The sequence below is a fragment of the Filicampus tigris genome, chromosome 6 (genome assembly GCF_054856515.1).
Source record: "Filicampus tigris isolate MCC_2025a chromosome 6, RoL_Ftig_1.0, whole genome shotgun sequence".
Classification (NCBI taxonomy): domain Eukaryota; kingdom Metazoa; phylum Chordata; class Actinopteri; order Syngnathiformes; family Syngnathidae; genus Filicampus; species Filicampus tigris.
The window spans coordinates 5998668-6019192 of record NC_141222.1 but is presented as its reverse complement, the minus strand read 5'-3'; the positions used below and the strand labels follow the sequence as shown (position 1 = coordinate 6019192).

General features: G+C 41.8%; 1 protein-coding gene across 5 annotated transcripts in view; it reads left to right on the top strand.

Moving 5' to 3' along the window:
- Positions 1-11700, top strand: part of LOC147145561 (axin-2-like) — a 41069-nt gene extending 29369 nt beyond the window's left edge. For all 5 annotated transcript variants that reach the window (XM_086033439.1, XM_086033438.1, XM_086033442.1 and 2 more), the window contains 8 exons: positions 1517-1619; positions 2993-3133; positions 4059-4480; positions 4609-4758; positions 4842-5075; positions 5217-5318; positions 6289-6414; positions 10032-11700. In XM_086033439.1, coding sequence (XP_085889565.1) covers positions 1517-1619; positions 2993-3133; positions 4059-4480; positions 4609-4758; positions 4842-5075; positions 5217-5318; positions 6289-6414; positions 10032-10158 — 1405 coding nt within the window. In that variant the 3' untranslated portion in view covers positions 10159-11700. The remainder of the gene's footprint in view (positions 1-1516; positions 1620-2992; positions 3134-4058; positions 4481-4608; positions 4759-4841; positions 5076-5216; positions 5319-6288; positions 6415-10031) is intronic.
- The last annotated feature ends 8825 nt before the right edge of the window (positions 11701-20525 follow it).

Genomic DNA, 20525 nt, shown 5'->3' with positions numbered 1-20525 from the left:
GGGGGATAAAAGGGTGGCTGGCTGCTTTGAAAATGACTTGCACAACTGAATAGGAGATCCCCATAAAGTAAGGGCCCATGAAGCCATGAAATAGTATGTCTGTTTTCTTTTCCAAAACCTACACAAAGCATCGAGCTGCCAAATTCTATCTCCAGTGTGCAGACAGTTTGTGTTGATTAAAAACAATGGGAGTAGGCCGTTTGCTCAATGTTGTGTCGATAAGAGTAGAGTTCTTGACAGCACATCTTTTTTAGTTTCACTTTACCTGACTTATTGGTGTTGGAGAGACAACAGATTTGCTAGGGCGGCAGGCACTCTTCCACGTTAAAGGATTGTACTGTATAATAATGCCAGCTTGGCTGAACTATTAATAATAATGATGTCAATAATCGTTTTTTCCTACCGTTTGTTGAATATTGTAGTGTGTCAAATGTAATCTTCTTGTAGTTCTCAGGAGAGATGTGTATCTCAGACATACACGTCGCTCCTGTCCTTGACTACACTTCTTTTGTCTTTCCACCCAAATGGATTCCAGTAATACAAAAAGAGCTTCTCTCCTCTCCCATTCGAGGGAACAATTTGATTAGTGTTTAAAAGGCACTGTGCAAATTTGAATCTCATTTCCCAGATAAGAACAAGAGGAAGGAGGATTTTGGGGTGCTGGGGATTTGACGGGGGCTTCAGTTTTTGCTTATATCTTATTTATGGATTTACTTGGACGCTGGGGAATGTTGCAGCACCAACTTCAAACATTACCTTATCTTACAAACCAGCCGTTTGATGTTGCTCAGATCAGAGGCTCACAGCAAAGCGCGTGGCAAACGAAGATGGCAGTGGGTGCATATGTGTATGAGTGTGAGATTTCAAAGCAGCAGCAGCAGAAAAGTAGCGTTTGGGCTAGGTCAGATACTTCTGAGCGGCCAAAACGGCCAAGATAATTGGCTCGGCTTAAGTGGCAACTGACTCAAAAAGGCTAGCAAGACGGAGAAAATAAAATTCCCATAATAATTGCTTGATTGTCAGCAGCCTAGAATGTCTTCCTAATGACATGCGCTGTCATTGATACAAAAAACAAAATGTCCTGGCCAGCTATTGCATCGTAGTCAGCTTTATTAAGAAGTGCTGTCAAAGTTGACAAGGACTAATCTTATCAGGGGGGCTCTTTTGAAGTCCACAGGAGGGTGTTTAGCATATCTCACCCATTGTTCTGCTGGGTTTTGTGATGTGCGTTTTTGTTGCCTTGGCTTCAAAAGATGTAAGGCCTGTTGACTTTTCTGTAGTGTGAATAGTGGTATGCCATTGGGGGATGTTGTGTTAGTCACTTTGCTGATCAACAGCTTCCCAGCTGTTTTTCTTTTTTTTTTTTTCACAACAAACATTGGCAAATGGTCCTAAAGTACCAGCAGTTGGCAAAAAAGGAGCGGGATCAGCATGTCTGTAACACAGAATCCGATAAATTGGGTTTATTTAATTTGAAATGGACTGTGACTGTTATTTATTTATTTAACCTTTACAGAGATGGAATCCCTCCTTATAAGCTGGCCCCCAAGAAGCATCTCCAACGGGAGATGAATCGCAGTGTCAAGATCAATGGCCAGATTACACTTCCTCACTTTCCAGTAAGTCTTTCAAAAAAATATATTCTTTTGTAATGTGGTGTACACTTCCTTATTTTAATGTGTTGGACATATAGTATCGTTTCTGTCCTGCAATGCAACAAAAAATGGTCATAGATGTTGATGCAAGGCCAGTTCGCCGCCACCTGAGCACTGTCACATGAAGCCCAAACCTTTGTCCCGGAAATCACAAATACCCACAAGCCACCCATTTAGGCTTGTAAATACGGGACATCTTGACTGTGTTGATTGAACCTGACTGAGTCCTAGGGGAGGGTCAAAACCGCTGTTCTTTTCAGATGGGGATCTGTTTGAATCAAAAGTAAGAATAGCTAAATGTAGTGGACGGGTTGTGTGCTTTCTGTGCATGCATTTTTAGTGCTGTTTGGTCCTCATTTTCCCCCTCCTCCTCACTTTGCTGTTTCCGTGTCTTTTTTTTCTCTTTCCCACTTGCAGTCTTTTAATGTTTCCCTCCTGATTTGGAGATGGCTCTGACTCCCATGATGTAGCAGCCCTAGGCAGGGGGGGCCCCATGTAGGGCTGGCACTCCTTTGCCAGCAGCTTCACTCGCCTTTCTTCTTATCCCTTCATCGTGTATACAAAGAGATGAGAGAAGCAACAAAAAAAAAAGGCAAAATCAAGAAAGCCAGTGCTCCAAATAACAGAAAAAGAAGGGTACATACAATATATTTAAAGTAGGATAATGCGACTCGAGTATCTTTGAGCTGCCCTGCATGCAACCGGGAAATGATTTACTACTTTGTCTTAGATCTTCCTGCTATTTGACTCGTCAGTCGTCTCCTTGGCTTTGTGCTACTCCTTTCTGTCACCACTGCCACCTTCCCATTGCACATCTCAGTCCTTATTATTTTCCTGCTGTTAATTTTGTCCTGCTTCTCTCATTTTTCTCCCTTCTTTACTCGCGCCCTCTTTTCCGTCAATATCTGGCTTTTATACGGAGGTTTAAAGCTGTGTGTCCCTCCCACCCCTAGTGTGCGTTTGATGTTTGACAAGGGCCCTTTGAAGTGTGCTGACTTCAGACGGTGCCTCACTGATGCCTTGGTTGGGCTATAGAGGGTGCAGGCAGGGGGCCTCCCCTCCAAGCAACCAAGCAACTGCTACCCAGCAGCCTGGCACTGCCAAGGGCACCGGCCATGGGGAGATCAGGGGTGTGATGGGCAGTAAAGAAGGTTCAGGTTAGCGAGGACAAGGGCATCTAGATCATGTGTTTTGGACTAGTTGCAGGATTTTTGGAACAAGACTGGATTAGGACAAGGGCAGCGGATTAATGTGCCATATTGCATCTGTCGGGAACACTTCACAGTTACGCCACCTCACATTAAAGTGTCCTTCCCACTGTGCTGTTTACCCCGCAGAGGACGCAACGTCTGCCGAAAGAGATGACCCCTGTTGAGCCTGCGTCATTTGCTGCCCAACTCATAACGCGGCTTGAAAAGCTGAAGCGAGAGCAAGACACTATGAGCTCTTTGGCGGAGAGGCTACAGCAGATCCAAGAGGTAGAGGAAACTTGAAAGTATGATGATTGCATATTATGTCACGATTATTTCACCAAACTCAATGACCACTCAAAGCATTTCAATTTTATTGTGAATACAAAACAATATCAAAGCATTCTTTACATCCAGGTCAATCATCTTTTATTAGGTAATTTTCCATCTGCAGTGTTATTAAAAACTGAAATACGGCCACTCTTGTGCCCAAATCTTTATTCGTCGGATACCTTCTTTGCTGTCTCACCCTCTCCTTTATCGTCATCTTTTACCATTACTTGCTTTTCTGCTTTTGTCGCACAAGAAAGAGAGAAATGCACGATGCTAAATTTGGGAGTAATGATTACAATTTGAAACAGTAATACTATGTGTCTTAAATGTTATCAAAGTTTATCTGGAAACCGTAAACCGTTACATCCCTACTATTAAGTCAGCATGACAGTAGTGCTTAACATACAAGAGCCGTTATGCCAGATTTGGTGTGTCGAAGAACAGGGATGAAGCCAAGAGATTTAAAAGTCTGTCTACTTTTTCCCTTTTCCACTCTGTCCTCCAGTAATTCATCCAGTGGAACTTTAAAAGTTATGTTTCTCAATACTCTTGGAAGTTTCTTCAAAAAGTTAGCACTTAGCTAGTCTCTAGTGGCACGTTTGCGGAAAATGTGTAAGTGCCAGTCTCTTTGTTATGCATAGGCACACTGCATTATAGATGAAGCACAACCAAAGCCTGTTTGCGATGATAACAGTGTGGCAAAAAGGAAATTCAAATCACGTTACGCTGGCTTTGACTCTAACTGACTTCTTAGGATGAGAGATATAAGTTGGTGTAAGTCGAAACATAAATTCTTCAGCTTGTTGCATTTCCCATGTGCGACTATTTATAGATGTTTCTTTGAATCCCTGATTGTTCTTTTTCTTCTTTGCCTGCCTAGGAGGAGGAAAAAGAGGAAAGCACAGATCTCACCAGCAACACCTCCCTCCATCACCCCCTCCTTCCATCTGGTAGCCAATGTGAGGAGGACCCCCAAGCGATCCTCGATGATCATCTCTCACGGGTCCTGAAGACGCCTGGCTGCCAGTCACCCGGTGTGGTTCGGCACTCACCGCGCTCACACTCCCCAGAACGGACAGGTGCCTTGGTATCTTCAGGCCACGGATCCTTCTTTGGTGCTTATCCTGGCTCAGCCAAAGCTCTCATGTCAGGCCGGCAGTGCACAAAACACACCCATCACCTCTATATCCACCATCATCATGCTGGCCACAAGACTAAGGAGCAGATTGAGGTTGAGGCAGCTCAGCGTGTGCAGTGCCTCTGCCCTCCAGGAGGCGCCAATTACTCTGACGTTAGCCCTGTGTGAGTACTGTCGACGCGAACCCGTTGTCACTTACTGTTAGCATTGTATTGCACCGGATGGACCTAGCTAACTTCAGATGTATCCTTTGGGATAAGCTCTTTCTTGACGCACCTCTATCTTCCTCTAGTCGCTGCAGCACTTTGTCAAGACGGCAAGTCCGATCCTCCGATGAGGGTTTGTCGTCACCATGCCTTCCTCTTGATACCACTGACCGTTCTCAGAATGTTTGGCAGTGGATTCTGGAGAGTGAGAGACAGGGCAAACACAAGCCTCACAGGTAAGTGTCTGTCAAACCACTTCGGCCTCTACAGAACATTACTATCTTGAGTTCATACTCAGGTTGGACTTTTTTTCAAACAGCTATCCCGGCCTTAAGAAGCCCAACCCCCTTGACTTCAAGACCCTGCCTGCTCGAACCAACTCCTTATGGGGTGGGGGTGGCATTGGTTCTGGGATTAACCTTCGTGGGCACCACCCTGGGCATCCGTTTATACAGGACCCAGCCATGCCACCGCTGCCCCCACCCAACACTCTCGCACAGCTTGAAGAGGCCTGCCGTAGACTGGAGGAGGTCTCCAAGCCACCAAAACCGAGGTAGGACCACGTCAAGACTCAGATATGACATGATAGAAACTCACGCTTTTCCTAAATCTGATTCGAAATGGTGTCCACCAATTTGTCATTGAACAAATGACCATTTGACTCATGACCATTTTGTCTGACTGACTTTAAAAGGCATTCGACAGCGTCCATCAGCCTCAGAGACCAGAGCCATCCAGCCACAGCCTTCCCTGCTGCAGGCAGCTCTTTAGCCACTTCTGGACTACCAACAGACGAGTAAGGATTTCAATCTTGGGTTGTCTCATACTCGCTTTAAGTATTTCACTCCTTAGTTCCATATTTGTACTCCTCATTTGCATTTTTTCACTCAAGCATCACTACTTTCTAAAAGTCTTTATTGTCAGCCTCTCGGGGACCATTTACAAGAGATTGTTTTTCATAGGAACTGATAAGAACTGTGTATGTTTGCCTGTTTGTTCATACAACGACTGCGTTTTGGAGAGGCAGCACAAAAATGTCTCTTGAAGTGCAAGAAAACCATATGTCATGACCATGTAAAGGCCACATTGTCTTTTTTTAAATAGAGGATATGCGCTTGTGTTGTTCATGAATGGTGGACGTTAGTTACGTGTGTGTCGTTCAGGACGAAGAACTTGACAAATTTACTGTGACCAGAGAAGACACATTGCTCCCAAATTTGAAGCCATAGTACACTATAAAAAAAAAAAACACTCTTTTGGAAAAAGTTGAAGAGATAAGCAGTTGGAGTGCACTTGTGGTCAGAGCACATTATGCAAATGACAGTCATTGTTTGTGAAATTTTACAACTTGCTTGTTCTCATGTAAGACAGCCAGCAATGATTAAGGCACTGAACACCCGCCTTTTCTTTTCTTTTTCATCATTTGAGATGAAACATGCTGGAATATCGAATGTTATCCAACCATCGAACTTATCCTTCTCACATTCATGACTGGGAGTGAACAAAGATACTGTATGTTCAATTGCCCATTGAACTCATTCACTGCCATTGATGAATTTATTTGTCTTTTCACAGTCCAGCCATTCCATCGCAGAAAGTTATTTATACTTTTCAAACATTTTTCTCAAAGGTTAGGGTAAAAGAGGGTCTGAAAATTTCCGGCAGTGAATGAGTTAATGTGTAGAACTTTGGTATGCCCTCTTTTACTCAGAATAAATGTCATCAAAAGGACAGATGTTTAAAGCATGCCTTATTTTTCGACACAGGTCTAATGAACTAATGGTCACCTACTTCTTCTGTGGTGAGGAAATTCCTTACCGGAGTGTGATGAAGACCCACTGCCTCACCTTGGGACACTTTAAAGAGCAGCTTAGCAAGAAAGGCAACTACCGGTAAATACACCGCATAAGCATGTTCACACTTTGCACTAGCACTGTGCATGATCATGCTCATTCACATATGCCTTCACAATCCTCCAAAGTAAATGACTTTTAGGATGAATTTTCACTGCAGGTCCAAGTACCCAACTACATGTACTGTTTCACATTTTTGGGGGAGCGTCTATTTAGATATGTATTTCCAGTGACACATACTCCGTTATCACAGTTAACATTCAAGGAACAGATGAAACAACCTCATATAAGCAGATGCCCAAATTGCGCATATCTCCACATTACTAAGCGAGAGCCAAATATGGGCAGTGACAACGTTGAAGTAAACCATAATGCAAAAAATAATAAAATGGTATATATTATATAATCTTATTTGACCTGAACTGATTCCCCCCCATCTAGTTTAAAGGAGGGTAATCTTAACAGTATGCCACTAGCCTCAATCGTTTTCCTTATTTAATGGTGGACACCTCTAGTGGACCATATTTAATGGGCTGCACTTTCACTGCAGTTTAAAATAGATATTAGATACTCGATACATGAGATTTTTGTTCACATTTGGCATAGGCCTGATTCCAATCGGATTCTATGGATTCTTTTGGCTTTACACTGCTGTGGCGCATTTTCAAAGTGTGCCAATTGAGAGCAAAAAGGCAGAACTGCGTCACTGGAAGCATGCTGTAAAGCCACTTTAGCATTGATTGTTGCTGGTCATATGCTCGCTCATAAGCTAAGAACAGAGTGTGAAGTACTGCAGCTTTTGAGTTGAAAGAAACTGGGCTGATCCACTGAAGGGGGAGGGAGGTTCTATAGCAATTTTGTTTGCACATCTGTTACTGATTTCCATGGTAAGGCAGCCTTAATAAAATGGCTTTGAAGCCTGATCCATTTTATTTTGTGCACAAAGACTGAGAGGCCTTCAAATTCCTCTTCCCCATTATTGCATCAGGCATTAAAATCAAATGTTGCAACCATCTTCCTCTGTAGATCCCGACCAACGACAGATAAAGAAATTCTTTAAATGAAATATGCATTTGACCCTTTAATTAAATTTGGTGGCCAGCCAACGAAAAATATTTAGAAACGTGTAATGTATCAGTAGTTACTACTGTCTGTGTACATACATGAAAAAGCTTCCTGTGCCGCCTACATGAGGTTACCGACACATCTGTTTGTTAGGAGAGAGAAGTAAGTCCTTGCACCCCTGCTAACCCAAAACTCTTTTAGCAAGAGCAAAGAAGAGGGAGGCGGACATGAAGAGTTTGGCTTCAATGGCAGCACAATGTGTGGAGTTGGTTAATTTGGACATGGCAATGGTACAGCAGAGAACAGTATGCGGCAGCCCTGCCAGACAATATTGGTGCCAGATGTTGCAGGGAGAGAAAAAAATCGACCACATAAAACATGTTCCAATGGAAAGGCTTCGTCTGTCTCTCATGTGCACTGACACAAAGTGATGACTTTAAGGCAATTGTGAGAATGTAGCATGTTAAATCTAGCCATTGTAGAGACGGCACATTCTTTTACTAATGAAGAGTGTGTGCGAAGCCTAAAAAAAGAGGAAATGTCATATAACGAAACCATCCCAACTTTCATACCAGTCGCCCTGTAGCTGTGCTCATACCCCCCCTTTAGTTTTTGGATGCCCCTCACCCATGTACATGTGGTGTTCAACGATTCAGATGAAAATTCACTAGTAAAATATCTTTACTTTACATCTTTGAATTGTAAGTGTGAAAATTGGCTAATAAAATACAGAGCCTTTACTTATTATTTCGTACTGTGAATAATGGCACATGTAAAATAGAATAAAAATTACTACCCCCCCGACCCCCCCAACCCTTTACAAAGCTTATCATTAAATCCCCTCCTGCTGATCTGAGTCTGGCTTGAAAGTAAAAAAGAGAAATCATTAGGAGCCTTTGCTTCACAATCACTGGGAGCAAACTAACCCTGGGAGTTATCTCAGCTTGAGAGAAGAAGAGTGGGATAGCGCGGTGACCTGTGACCTTCAAGAGACACCTCCCAGCTCCTTGAGCAAAGCTCCTTGGGTTCTGCCCAAATACAATTTACAGTGGTACCTCTACTTACGAACGTCTCTTCATAGGAAATTTTCAAGTTACGAAACGCTTCAACAGGAAAATATTGCCTCTAGCTACGAAAGAAATTTCAGGATACGAAAGGTAAAAGTATGGGCTGCGACTCGCAGCTCCAGAGTTTACTGAACGCAACATACTCATAGCTGCTATGCCATTGGCTAGCCTAGCATCTTCCTGGCATCCCATTGGCTAAGCGGGACCTCTACCGTATGTGTCTATGTGTGCAGATAGACAAGTAGATAGATGTCTATGCAGCGTCCTCGTCATTCGCCTCTCGGGCCATGAGGTGTTCCGAGAGACAATAAAAAAGTATGAAAAGGGGATGCGTTTGGTTGATCTCGCCAAAGAATATGACCGTAATGTATCGACCGTCGCCACGTTATTAAATCAGTTCTTTACAAAACGCCAGGCAAAAACCACTTCTGAGAGAGAACATGAACCAAAGAGGGCAAAAAGCGATGAGGACAAAAATTTAAAGGTAAACGACCATCATTCTTATTCCTTACTCTATTCTTTGTTTTTTTACATAATGCACAACTCTCATTTATTGTGAAATAAGGTAATTGTAAGATGTATTTGTTACATGTTTTCTTGCATTTTTATGCTTTATAAAACATTTATGTCTCAATATTGGGGGGCTTGGAACGGATTAGGGCATTTACATGGAAAACGCGTCTCTACTTACAACATTTTCTACTTAAGAAATGTAGTCCAGAACCGATTCATTTCGTAAGTAGAGGTACCACTGTATTGCTCTCACTCACGCAGGACAGGACAGGACAGTACAGGACAGGACAGCACAGCACAGCCTCCACTCCACATCCCCAGCCTTTCTACCCTTTTCCCCTCCTGCCTTTTCCCTATTTTCTTTATTTTTTTTTTGCTGGTGATTGGTACGCTTCCGAGTGTGTTTGTGTGTGTAAGGGAGAAACATGGGGATCATATGTGCTCATGAGTGTGCTTATGCAGACTCAGAGGCACCTGAAATGTCAACTTATGTGACAGAAAAGGCCTACATTTGACAGCAAGTCCAATTACAAACCAAAATAGTTGGAGGGGGTGATGGGGGGGTGTACTTAAGACATCTTCTAATTAACCCTTCAACTTTAATAATAGGTTGCAAAAAGATAGGCATCTGTTGAATGGCCAGCAGTCATGACGAACAAGTGGATGAACGGAACCACGCACGGACACACACACACAGCTTGGATTGTGTTTAAATAGGGGGGTTGAGCTGTGTTTGTGCAGTGGTGTGAGGTGGAGTCACTCTCTGCCTTTGAAGTGTGCAGTATGCCATGAAAGCGATGACTAAGTTGCTTTGAGCTCCATCCGTTTCTGGCGCTGTGTGTGTCTGTCTGTTGGCGTTTGATTTGGACGAAAGAGAATTTAGCAGCAGTGTCTAAATGGAAGTCGATGCGAAGGCATCTTTTCAAACTAAGTCAGATTTTGTTTATTCTGTCTTTCAACCCCCAAAAACACAGTGCAGTTTGTCATGCTTTCTTTTTGTCTCCTTGACAGGTACTACTTTAAGAAGGCCAGCGATGAGTTTGAGTGTGGTGCCGTATTCGAGGAGGTGTGGGAGGACGCTTCGGTTTTGCCCATGTACGATGGCAAGATCCTGGGCAAGGTGGAGAGGATGGACTAAAAACACTTGCAACATCCTTTAAACCAAAAGCTAAAGTCCAGGAAAACTTGAGGAAGAGAGTCTGTAATGAACTTGATTTCTAGAAATGACTAATACTAAGCTAAAAAAAACCACACACACACACACACACACACAAAAGAGAGTTAATATATCCAGCACAAGGAGTGATTGAAGGAAGACGAGCCAATGAAGTATGCCTAATCCAGAGGAGGGGCTGTCCCTCCCTGATTTTCTCAACCAACCAGCCTTAGAAACACAAGGGAACGACACGAGAAACTTTAAAAGACCAACGTAAGGGGGGGACCCCTTGCCACTTCTTGAATCTATAACCACTGTTGTGATGCGTATTGAGAGACTGTTGTGCGTTTACACTGACACGCGGGTCAAGTGCAACGGACTAGCAGGAGGGCTGGAGACGCAGCACGCCAGCCAGCCTATGCTTCAGCGTACTACATAGTTACAAAAGTGTTTATACATGTACATATACATAACTTGCTTCTATGTATATATACATGTATTGTATGTAGATGCATTGTGTCACAAGTTGAAGGTTTGTATTGAATATTTATTGAAAAAAAAAAGTACCCCTCCCAACCTTGTTCTTGCCCTCTCCCGATTTCCGGCCTAAAGGCAAGCTGCTTTGAATGTTGGGAGAATACTGTGGTGAAATTGTTTAGTATTTTGTTTTGTTTAATGTTACTCTACACAAAGGATGTGACACTGGCCTAGCACCTCCCAATCGCCTTGCTACCCCCTCTGATCCAAATTGCCATCCTTCTGTGGTCTTGGTCGAGGCTTCTGGTCAATCCCAGTCTCATATGCTGCTGAAAGTTTGAAAGGCTAGTTTAGTCACTCGAGTGTTCCCTCCCCCTTTGCCGGAGCTCACTTTTTGTGTCTTTTGGCTGATTTTTGTGTTGTGCCTTTGTTTGTAAACCAGGCTTTGCGTGGGGTGGGGGGTACACACAAAGCAGAGAGCCATCTAATAATGGTCTTATGTACTGCTCACACACCAAAATGATTTGAGCTAACAAGAACAAGTTTGAGGGGGGAAAAGACTGAAAAATGAAGAACAACGGCTCTGATATCCTTTGAATGTTACTATAGTGATTTCGTATTTAACAGAACTCCTGTACACATTGTAATTATGCATTGGAAAGTATGGATATTGACACACGTGTTGCACATCAGGAGTATATGCTCAAAAACAACACTTATAAGAACACACTATTGCTGGTGTTTTAGGAGTACAGCGCCTGTGCCTAAATGAATGCCATACCATGTGCTACCCTGTTTCAGGGTTTTAATATATATCCCTCGGTTTTCAGAAGGGTTTTTGTGTTGAAAAGATATTTTTATGCTTTTAATGATATCATGTAATCGTGTTTGTTTGTTTTTTTACACCACAGCCTTTTTTTTCATTCTATCAAAACTGTAAATTATACATTATATAAAGAGTTTCATTTAAAGATTTACATGGACCTATAATTATTGTAATTATTGAGAGATGTAGCCTTTATTAAAGTTTTATATTTTTCAAATGAAGTCTGTACTTGTTGATTTTCTTCCACGGTTAACTTTTATTTTCACATTATGTTGAGTTCCTGCTTGAACACCCATCAGAAGTTTATTTGTATGTTTTATTGACATGTAGCAATTTTTTTAATGAACAGAATTGATTTGAAATCGCTTGCCAGACAGGGTAGGGAATATGTTTTCAAAGTCTGGCTCTTGCAGCCATGAAAATCAGGAGAGCAGAAAATAAATACGTATTAGCAGTATGACCTTTAGTAGTTGATGGGACCTTCAGGAAAGGGATAAATACAAATTGTAACATAAAACATGGGAGAACTCATCAATTTTACATAAATAATTGCATAATACATTTCATAAATGAATTCATTTTATGAAGGTAGACTCATGATAACTATTTGTGTCAAGCTGAAAAGTTGAGGATTTTCTCAAGTTGCAAGTTCAACCCCCATCATCAGTGTGCTGAAAACCATGGGGTGGCAAACCCTGTGGAAGGAAAGAGATGGAGGGAAAAATAGCCATACAAATGGAAATGGATCTCCACACAACCACAGCTCTGCATTATCATGCTGCAACATAGATGAACGGCTCAACATTGGGGCGCAGCATCTTGTCATGGCATCTCAGCATTCAAAATGCAGACAATAAAATGCGCCCATGTTCATTGTCCAGAACATGGTTGCCGCTCACCCCACAGGACCCCATACACACTCTCTGCTATCTGCCCTGTACAGTGAAGTGAGCACCTTTCCAAAGTAAGAGACGCCATCGAATGGCCCACTCAAGTCGGATTACCATGATGAACTGCACTGAGGTCGAGAACAGAAAGAGGATGACGAACCTTCCAATGAGCGTCCCTGATACGGTTTCTAACAATTTGTCGCTATGATTAAATTATTAAGGCATAAAAGGTCGTTGGTCTCAGACAATCTTGAAGGTGAAGAGGCTGATGTGGAGGACCTGGGATAGTATGGTTGCACGTGGTCTTTGATTGTGAGCCAGGTTAAATGTATGGCCATATTCTCTGAAACGCCTTTGAAGATGCCTTGTGGGAGAAAAATTAACATTCAATTCTGGCAACAGCCGGTCGGTCACTTTGCTGCAGTCAGCATGCCGATTGCACGCTCCCTCAAAAAACTTCTGATGTTTGTGGCATTGTGCTGTGTGATAAACTGCACATTTTAAAGTGGAAGCTGAAAACAACCCACTTTCTTACATTGACAGCATACTGTCACCCATTTTGCATGTTTGGGATGCTCTGGATCAGCACGCAGGAGACAGTAAGCAACTTCGAACAAGCATTAAGCCAGTGAAGAGGAGTGGACTAGCATTCCACAATCCATAACTTCATCAATTTCTTGCGAAGGAAATGTGTTGCTCTGGTGGTCAAACCAGAAACTGACTTTTTCTGACACCACTGTGAAGTACACCACTACTATAAACTTTGTTGAATGAATACCTTTCTGACAGTGTCAAACACAACTGTTTGTAATGACAGTGTTTGTAGATGATGCTAGCTGTAGCTAGTTTGTTGTGTATTTGTCCAATTATAGCTGAAGAGAATTCATTATTTCTTTTTATTACCGCTTGATTAATTTAATAGGACACTAAGTGTTTTCTGGCTAACAACAAGCGGTTTTTGTGATTGATTTGGCTACCAATATGTCTGAAAGTTTTACAATCAGTAGCACACACACAAACCCACTCATAAAGTAGCTCTCATGTATATTTTCATTGTTTTCAGAAATAGACACTTGCATGGCAGCACAGGGGACAAGTGGTCAAAGCTGTGAGGTTTTGGTGTTCAAATCGGGGCTTGCGTGTTTTACCTGTGCTTATGTGGAGTGCGGAGGTCGTGGGTTCGATCCCCATATATATATATATATATATATATATATATTGTGCTGTGTGATAAACTGCACATTTTAAAGTGGAAGCTGAAAAAAAAAAATATATATATATATATATATATATATATATATATATGTATATGTACAATTTTTTAAAGAAGTTCGCTTTTCCAGCCAAATTAGCCTCTTACTTGAGTAGTACATATTAATCAACTTCATGAAATAAAAAACATATATTTAACACGGAACCATAAATTAAGAAAAACAAAACTCAATTCACCCCAAAAAAATGATATTTCTGCTATTGCGTTTGAACTCTTAATATTTTCCAAAACAAATAGCATGTGCTAGTCAGGGATTGTTGTTTATATTGGTGTGGATATTGTTGAAATTGGCTTTATAAAAGTATTCCATGTAATTTTTCTTTTACCGTGACCTAAGTAAACATACATTGTGATAAATAAGAAAAGATCATAAGAAGGACTGGGGTATGCAGAGTACACCATCTTAGAGTCCCAATTGGAAAGTAAGAGATGTACACTGATGAATATTATCAAAGTGTAGTTCAGGTAATTCTTCATGATAGCTACTTGCATTCTGTGAAACAGTTTTGTCTTTCTCAGTAACAAAGAAAGTGCTATGCTGGTGTCATTGTTAAGGCGTGACAGCAATGCTGAGAAGACACAAAACAAGGCAGAGGCAAAACGGGGAAATGACGGAACCAAATCTCAGATTTAAAGACTCAGCTCCATAAATTCCAGTCACCAGTCAGGATTTTAAGACAAAGACTGAAAACCGAATGTAGAATGTGACTCATTGCTGGAAAAACAATTGATGAGTGCATGAGTTTCACGAGGTTAGCAGAAACTACCAGAAGTATGCGACCCTTTGATGCATTGCAGCCTCTGTGGTTCAATTGGTGAATTCTTTATTCAGCGCTTAAATGGGAGACATTAGGCATGGAAATTGGGGCACTGGGCTAATTGGTCCTATTAAAGAGCAATAAGGAGCAACGCTTCTCTGAGAGTCAACACAAAAATTAATGAAGCACCAAGCACAGAGCTTAGCCATGCTTGCCTCAATTATCTTGTTTTCCTTTAGCAGAAGGGGGCATTTAATACCAGAAAATCTAATTCAGTGTTTGGGAGTCACTTATGCTGCTTAAATCAAATTGAGGTCATATATAAAGAATTGCAAGTGAGAAAAAGCAGAGGTAGATAACAGCAGTCATTAGTGAAAAGCTTTCACTCGCAGCAAAAATTATTTTGCATTTCTTCCCACCTTATAAGCAAGTTGTTCCTAGCAATTTGGCACAAAAGGTATTTCTTTTTCATAAAGCACATCCACTTTGAATTTTGCCTCAAACATAATTTTACTGCAGCATTTCCTTTCAAGTTTGTCTTTTTAACACCGCAAATAGCACATTAATTTCCCAGACTCTTCATCAAAGGCACGGAACGGTGAAACCCCGACACATAATCGGTGTATTACATACCCGCGCAACCCGAAAATCAATTTGTGCATGGATTTATCAGCACAATGGGGAGGGTTTAATCAGACTCGAGCAGCTAGTTGCTGTTGAACTGTCTGGAATGGGGCAGGTGTAACCCTCCACCCCTCCACCACCACTCTCCCGACCGACTCTATTTTCACAGCCTCTTGGGGCTCCGGCTTTGAAAGGAAACCTATCCAGGAAAATTGCTTGCATTTTTCCTCAGCAAAGTGTTGAGAGATGGACATTGACTGTCACATTCCCACTTCTCCTTCCTTCTGTGTCTGCCTTTCTGTGGAATTCCAGGTGCTTTGTTGGGGTGCCATGCAGATTCTATTCAGGATGTGCTTTCATGAAAACTTGACTTCCATTCCATGCTTTTGACTCCAACTTCAATCTGAAGCGCACAATTCTGTCGCAGGTCCTTTCATCAATGCGGAACATGTAATTTCGTCATCTCTGCCCTGCACGGCTCACATCTCTTGTGCCACTACCTTCGCCCTGCCTTTTATCCACACAGTTGCACTAATTTCTCCATGCATTGCAGTAATTGGCATGCCATAGTTGGTGCTATTGTAAACATGGCTGTGTGAGCATAAAACAGCACCAGTCACTCCCCAGGCTAAGCTAGTGTACGAGGCAGGCTGGGGCTGCTGCCTATTGTGCTGCTGAAGCCTTTGTAGATTTGCAGCGGGCCACCGTTTAATCGCCTTCTCATACAGCGCCTGTCGACTCGCTTTGCATATTTAATTGCCAGGTAAAATCACTGTCGACAATCCATTTAATTATTTGATTGTACAGTAACCGTAAAGAGTGTGAGAAGGGAAAAGGAAGGGATGAATGGGGATAGGGAGAAGGCGAGAGAGGCAGAGATAGAGCAGCAGGCAGCGCAGAAAGAAAGAAGTCTGTTGCCAGAATAGACATCAAAGCTGGGCCTTGATGTTGCTGTTGAATGGGCGTTAATGGTTTCTGAAGGCAAGAGATTGCAGAGGGGGAAAAGAAAGAGACAAAAGAATGGAAAAATAAACCCTTCTTTTTCTCTGACAATCCCGCCAGCAATCTGAGTAAAGGCATAAACAGTCGGAACCCGGTGCCAGAAAGACAACTTGGAAGAAAGTGAGACAGAGAAAAGATAGTTGCTCTCTTTCTTGTAATGATGGAAGTCATTGTTGGATGGGCTCAGTTGGACTCATTTAGGGTGCAGGTTGAATACCAGATGACTGAAATTATTGTCTGTTCATGTACCACAAGGAACTCACAGGTCAACATAGATGTTTGACTTCCACATCTCCAAGGCTGGATTGACACTGCTGGTCCAAATGCCAAATCCCGATTAAAATCAGACGTTTTGGGGGACTGTCTATTTACATGTACAGTATATTTCTAGTGACACATATATCATATGACATGACTGTTAATAGTCACAGAACACAAACACCCAACCCATGTAAACTCAACTCAATTTATTTGTATCGCACCTGATCATACAACATCTGTATCTCAAAGTGCTTTACGGTTTATACTTTATAAAAAAATCCCCCCAAAAACAAATACATTTGCTATTTAAAATCAACCAATAAAACCTGACAGAAACCAATAACCTGAGAGCAAAAAGAGAACCCCCAAAACCCCTATCACTGACACCCACCCAATCCCTGGACCCGAGTAAAGGCCTCTTCATACACCCATGTTAGCCGCATTGCATCACGTGACCAACGCAACACATGCCACGCACACGACACAAATTTTCGCCGCGCCCATAGAATGCCGCCCGCATCATCTCTGGTGATTGGTCCGTTTAGTCACATGCTGTGATGACTGCTACCGGAATTGACCATAAAACGCAGCGGAAACTCCACCCTGTGGTGTCCTAGCCAAATAACACCCCCAACTTAGAGTGAAAACTGCAGCACATTTTCAAAACAATGCATGTGGGTTGCACGCGAGTATAAAGGCAAACTGTGTGCGGCATTGCCACATTGACGTCCGCGCGGTCGCCGCCCGTGCGAGTATAAAGAGGCCTTAAATGTGGTTTGGACGGCGCAGAGATCTCCACCATTATATGTGTATACAAAGCACATTTGTATGCACATTTGTAAGAGGCCTGATTCTGATCTGAGAATATCAGATTCTGTGCATTTTTTTTTACACTGCCATGGTGCATATCCAAATTGTGCAAGCAAAAAAATCTTGCCGGGTCATGGTAGCAGGCATCGTCATGCCAGGCAGATCCCGCACTGTGCGTAGGGGCCCATCCGACCTATTTTGCACAAGGGGACGCAATGAACCCCAACCCTAACCAATTTATACTTTTCCATGTGTGGCTTATTGCAACAAGGGTTAATCAGGGGCAAACTGCACTCCGCTGTCAAACCTTGTGGGTGTGTTGCGCTGGTATGTCATTAGTGCAGTATCATTTATGAATAAGGAGTTAAGACAGAGCAAACTGGTGGCACAAATGGAGTGCAACTGAAGGTGCTGTCAGGGACTGCAGTCCATTCTTTGTGAATTGGGCCCGATGCTTGAAATCCAATATCCTCATGGCATACGTACACTGGGCCATTTGAACCACGTGACTTGGGTGCAATTTCCTCCTCCTTTCCAACACAAAGCATGATACAATGTATGGCACAATACGGCATGGATTGGCTAGTTGTCCTCAGAGCCGAATAAGAGTTCCTCGTACGGTATCGGATAAAATTCACATTCAATCAGAAAATGCCTTTGAATTGTCATTGTGACTGCAGTATAAGACAACTTATAGAATATACAGTACATACATTGCTATTACATGTCAAACATGATCAATATATACTGACGTATACCTAGGGTGCACCGGCAGCCTTTTTTCAGACTGAGTATGAGTTCAAATATTTACATTTGAGCAGAGGTGGGTAATCCAGGTCCAGAAAGTAAAAACCCTGCCACAGTTCGGCTTTAGCCACAGGTGCTTCTACTCAACCGGCAGGCAAACAAGCTCAGTTGATTAGAAGCACCTGTGGCTAAAGCCGAACTGTGGCAGGGTTTTTACTTTGTGGTCCTGGATTACCCACCTCTGCATTTGAGCACTCGCCGATACCGGATAATGACATTCAGTATTGCAATCAGAGCTTGACATTAAACCTTTTTCTCCCCAGTCGCTGTGGCTAGTGGTTTCCCAGAGTTACTAGTTATTCTGCATTTTTACAAGCCTTACGTTTTTTTGTTAGGTAATAGGGACTATGCGCAACCAACTTCCGCATTTGGTAAAACAGGTACTACCTTCTAGTACCTACCACCACCTCCGGTTCAAGTGAGTAGTGGAGCCCTGTGGCAGGAAACTGGGACAAAGCAACTGTAGAAATATTAAATGTCTACAACGTTTTTTATTTTACACAAGAAGTCTTCAAAAGTTACCAAAGATGACCATATCCAATGACTAAGCTTCATGTTAACTTTAATCATATCATATACAGTATGTAGAAATAAATGATATGCATGCATTTAACTTTTGCCCAAAGACACCACCCATAAAGTAAACAAAATATTAGCAAGTCTGGGTAGTTATGTTAGTTAGCGCGGCCAATATTGCCACAGTTATCTTGAAAAAGTAACTTAGTTACTTTGCTGATTACTTTATTCTAAAAGTAATAAAGTTGGATTACTAGCAGGGGACCAAAATTCGCCCTGGTAATATTAGTGGACTGTATTCTATTATTTGGGGGTAAGGTGGACATCGCGCACTTCCATGATACAGAGCAGCCGTGTGCATATGACGTCACTCTTTTTCTGACACACATTGTATATTATCGATACACTTCCTAGGTTTTCGTTATACGGTACTGCCATTTTGTATGATCCTTATATTATACACATTTAACAATATTCATTAATGAATGAGTTTCTCAACAAAAACGAACTGGAAAAAATACATTACTATTGTACAGTATACACACAGTTGGCAGTAAACTATATTAATAACCGCTCTGTTTCAAGAATCAGTACTTGTTCATTTTTACCCCGTATTCATTTCCTGAAATGTTCACCCATCACCAAAAAGAACTATTTGATTATTCTCAAGTATTGCTAAGTGGAAAAGCACATACCGTAGTTTCTTCTGGTCACTTGTACTACTTGAAGAGAACACATTTTGGTTCATTTATTTTAGGAGCATTCATTTGTCTCAGTTTGTCTGTAACTGTACCAAATTGTGACAGTGGTGGACAGGCACCTATTTTGTTAAACTACCCCCTGTTGCGTCTCAAACCAACCTCATGGAAAGTCTCTGTTCTTTGTGCAAGATGGAGCTCTGGGTACAAACCACTGTCAACAAGGGGAACAATTTGGCTGGTAAGGGCCATATTTACAGATTGGTGAACCACAGCTGAATTTAGCAGAGTTCTTTTGTCAGTAAACACCACAAGACTGCATCTTTTTCAGATCACAAGAGGAGTAACAGGCTTAAATGCATGCCTCGTGGACCAAAGGTGGTCAGCGTTGTCCATCTGGACCGCCATTGTTTAACCTTGAAAAAGTCCAAATTGTCTGATAACACAAGATTGTCATGGTACACCATCTTGTTCGCATTCCACACTGACCGAGTGGAATGTGGCCACTCAAAAGGCTTCGTCTGTGGCCTCAGATGGAGGCTGCGGGGTATGTTTTGAGCGAGGATCAGCACTTCTAAGACTACAGAAATTAAGCCATTGTTTGTTTCTTTTTTCCACATGAATGCGCAAACATAACTCCTTGGAACAGCGTACACACAGGAGCAATGCTAGCGACCTCTTGATATCAATATCAGTACGTTTACAAGCATTGAGGAAAACACAATTTTTGACATCAAGTATTTGTACCACATCAGACTAAGGTTGGACTACGTTTGCTTTCAAAACTGTATTTCACTTTCTCCAGTTCAGTTACTTTGTATACTTTCTCCATGTATACTTTGTGTTTTGTTTGGTTTCTGTTGACACTGTAAAAATAAAATGTATTTTCTAATACCTTTTTTAAATGTTTTTTATTTTTTTCTATTTTGTTATTTGCATGATAATTCTTACAACCTAAATTGTCAGCTGAATTGTACAAGCTAAAGTGAAAAACATTTTTTGTAAGAAAGTGATCACTTTACCTTGTTAATGTATAAACGTTATAAATTATACATGAATTAAAAAAATATATATAAAATATTAGCCATGTAATGCATTTATGGCATTGCTGGACAATATTTGTAATATTGTAATATGACAGTGAATTCATTATGATGTCACAACCATAATGTCTTTTAGGTGGAAAATTCCAACGTGTGCTCTGGCAGCACGTGCCAGCAGACTAAGCTTTCTATGTCATTTAACCATGGCAGAATCTTGACATGAAGAAAAAAAAAGGATAAATTGCTTGAATGAATGATTTTCTTCCTGCAGGGTGGTACTGCACCTGGTGTCGGAAGTCTCATATTCCTAAGGCAGTGATTCTCAACCAGTGTGCCGTGGCACATTACAGTGTCGTGAGGGAAA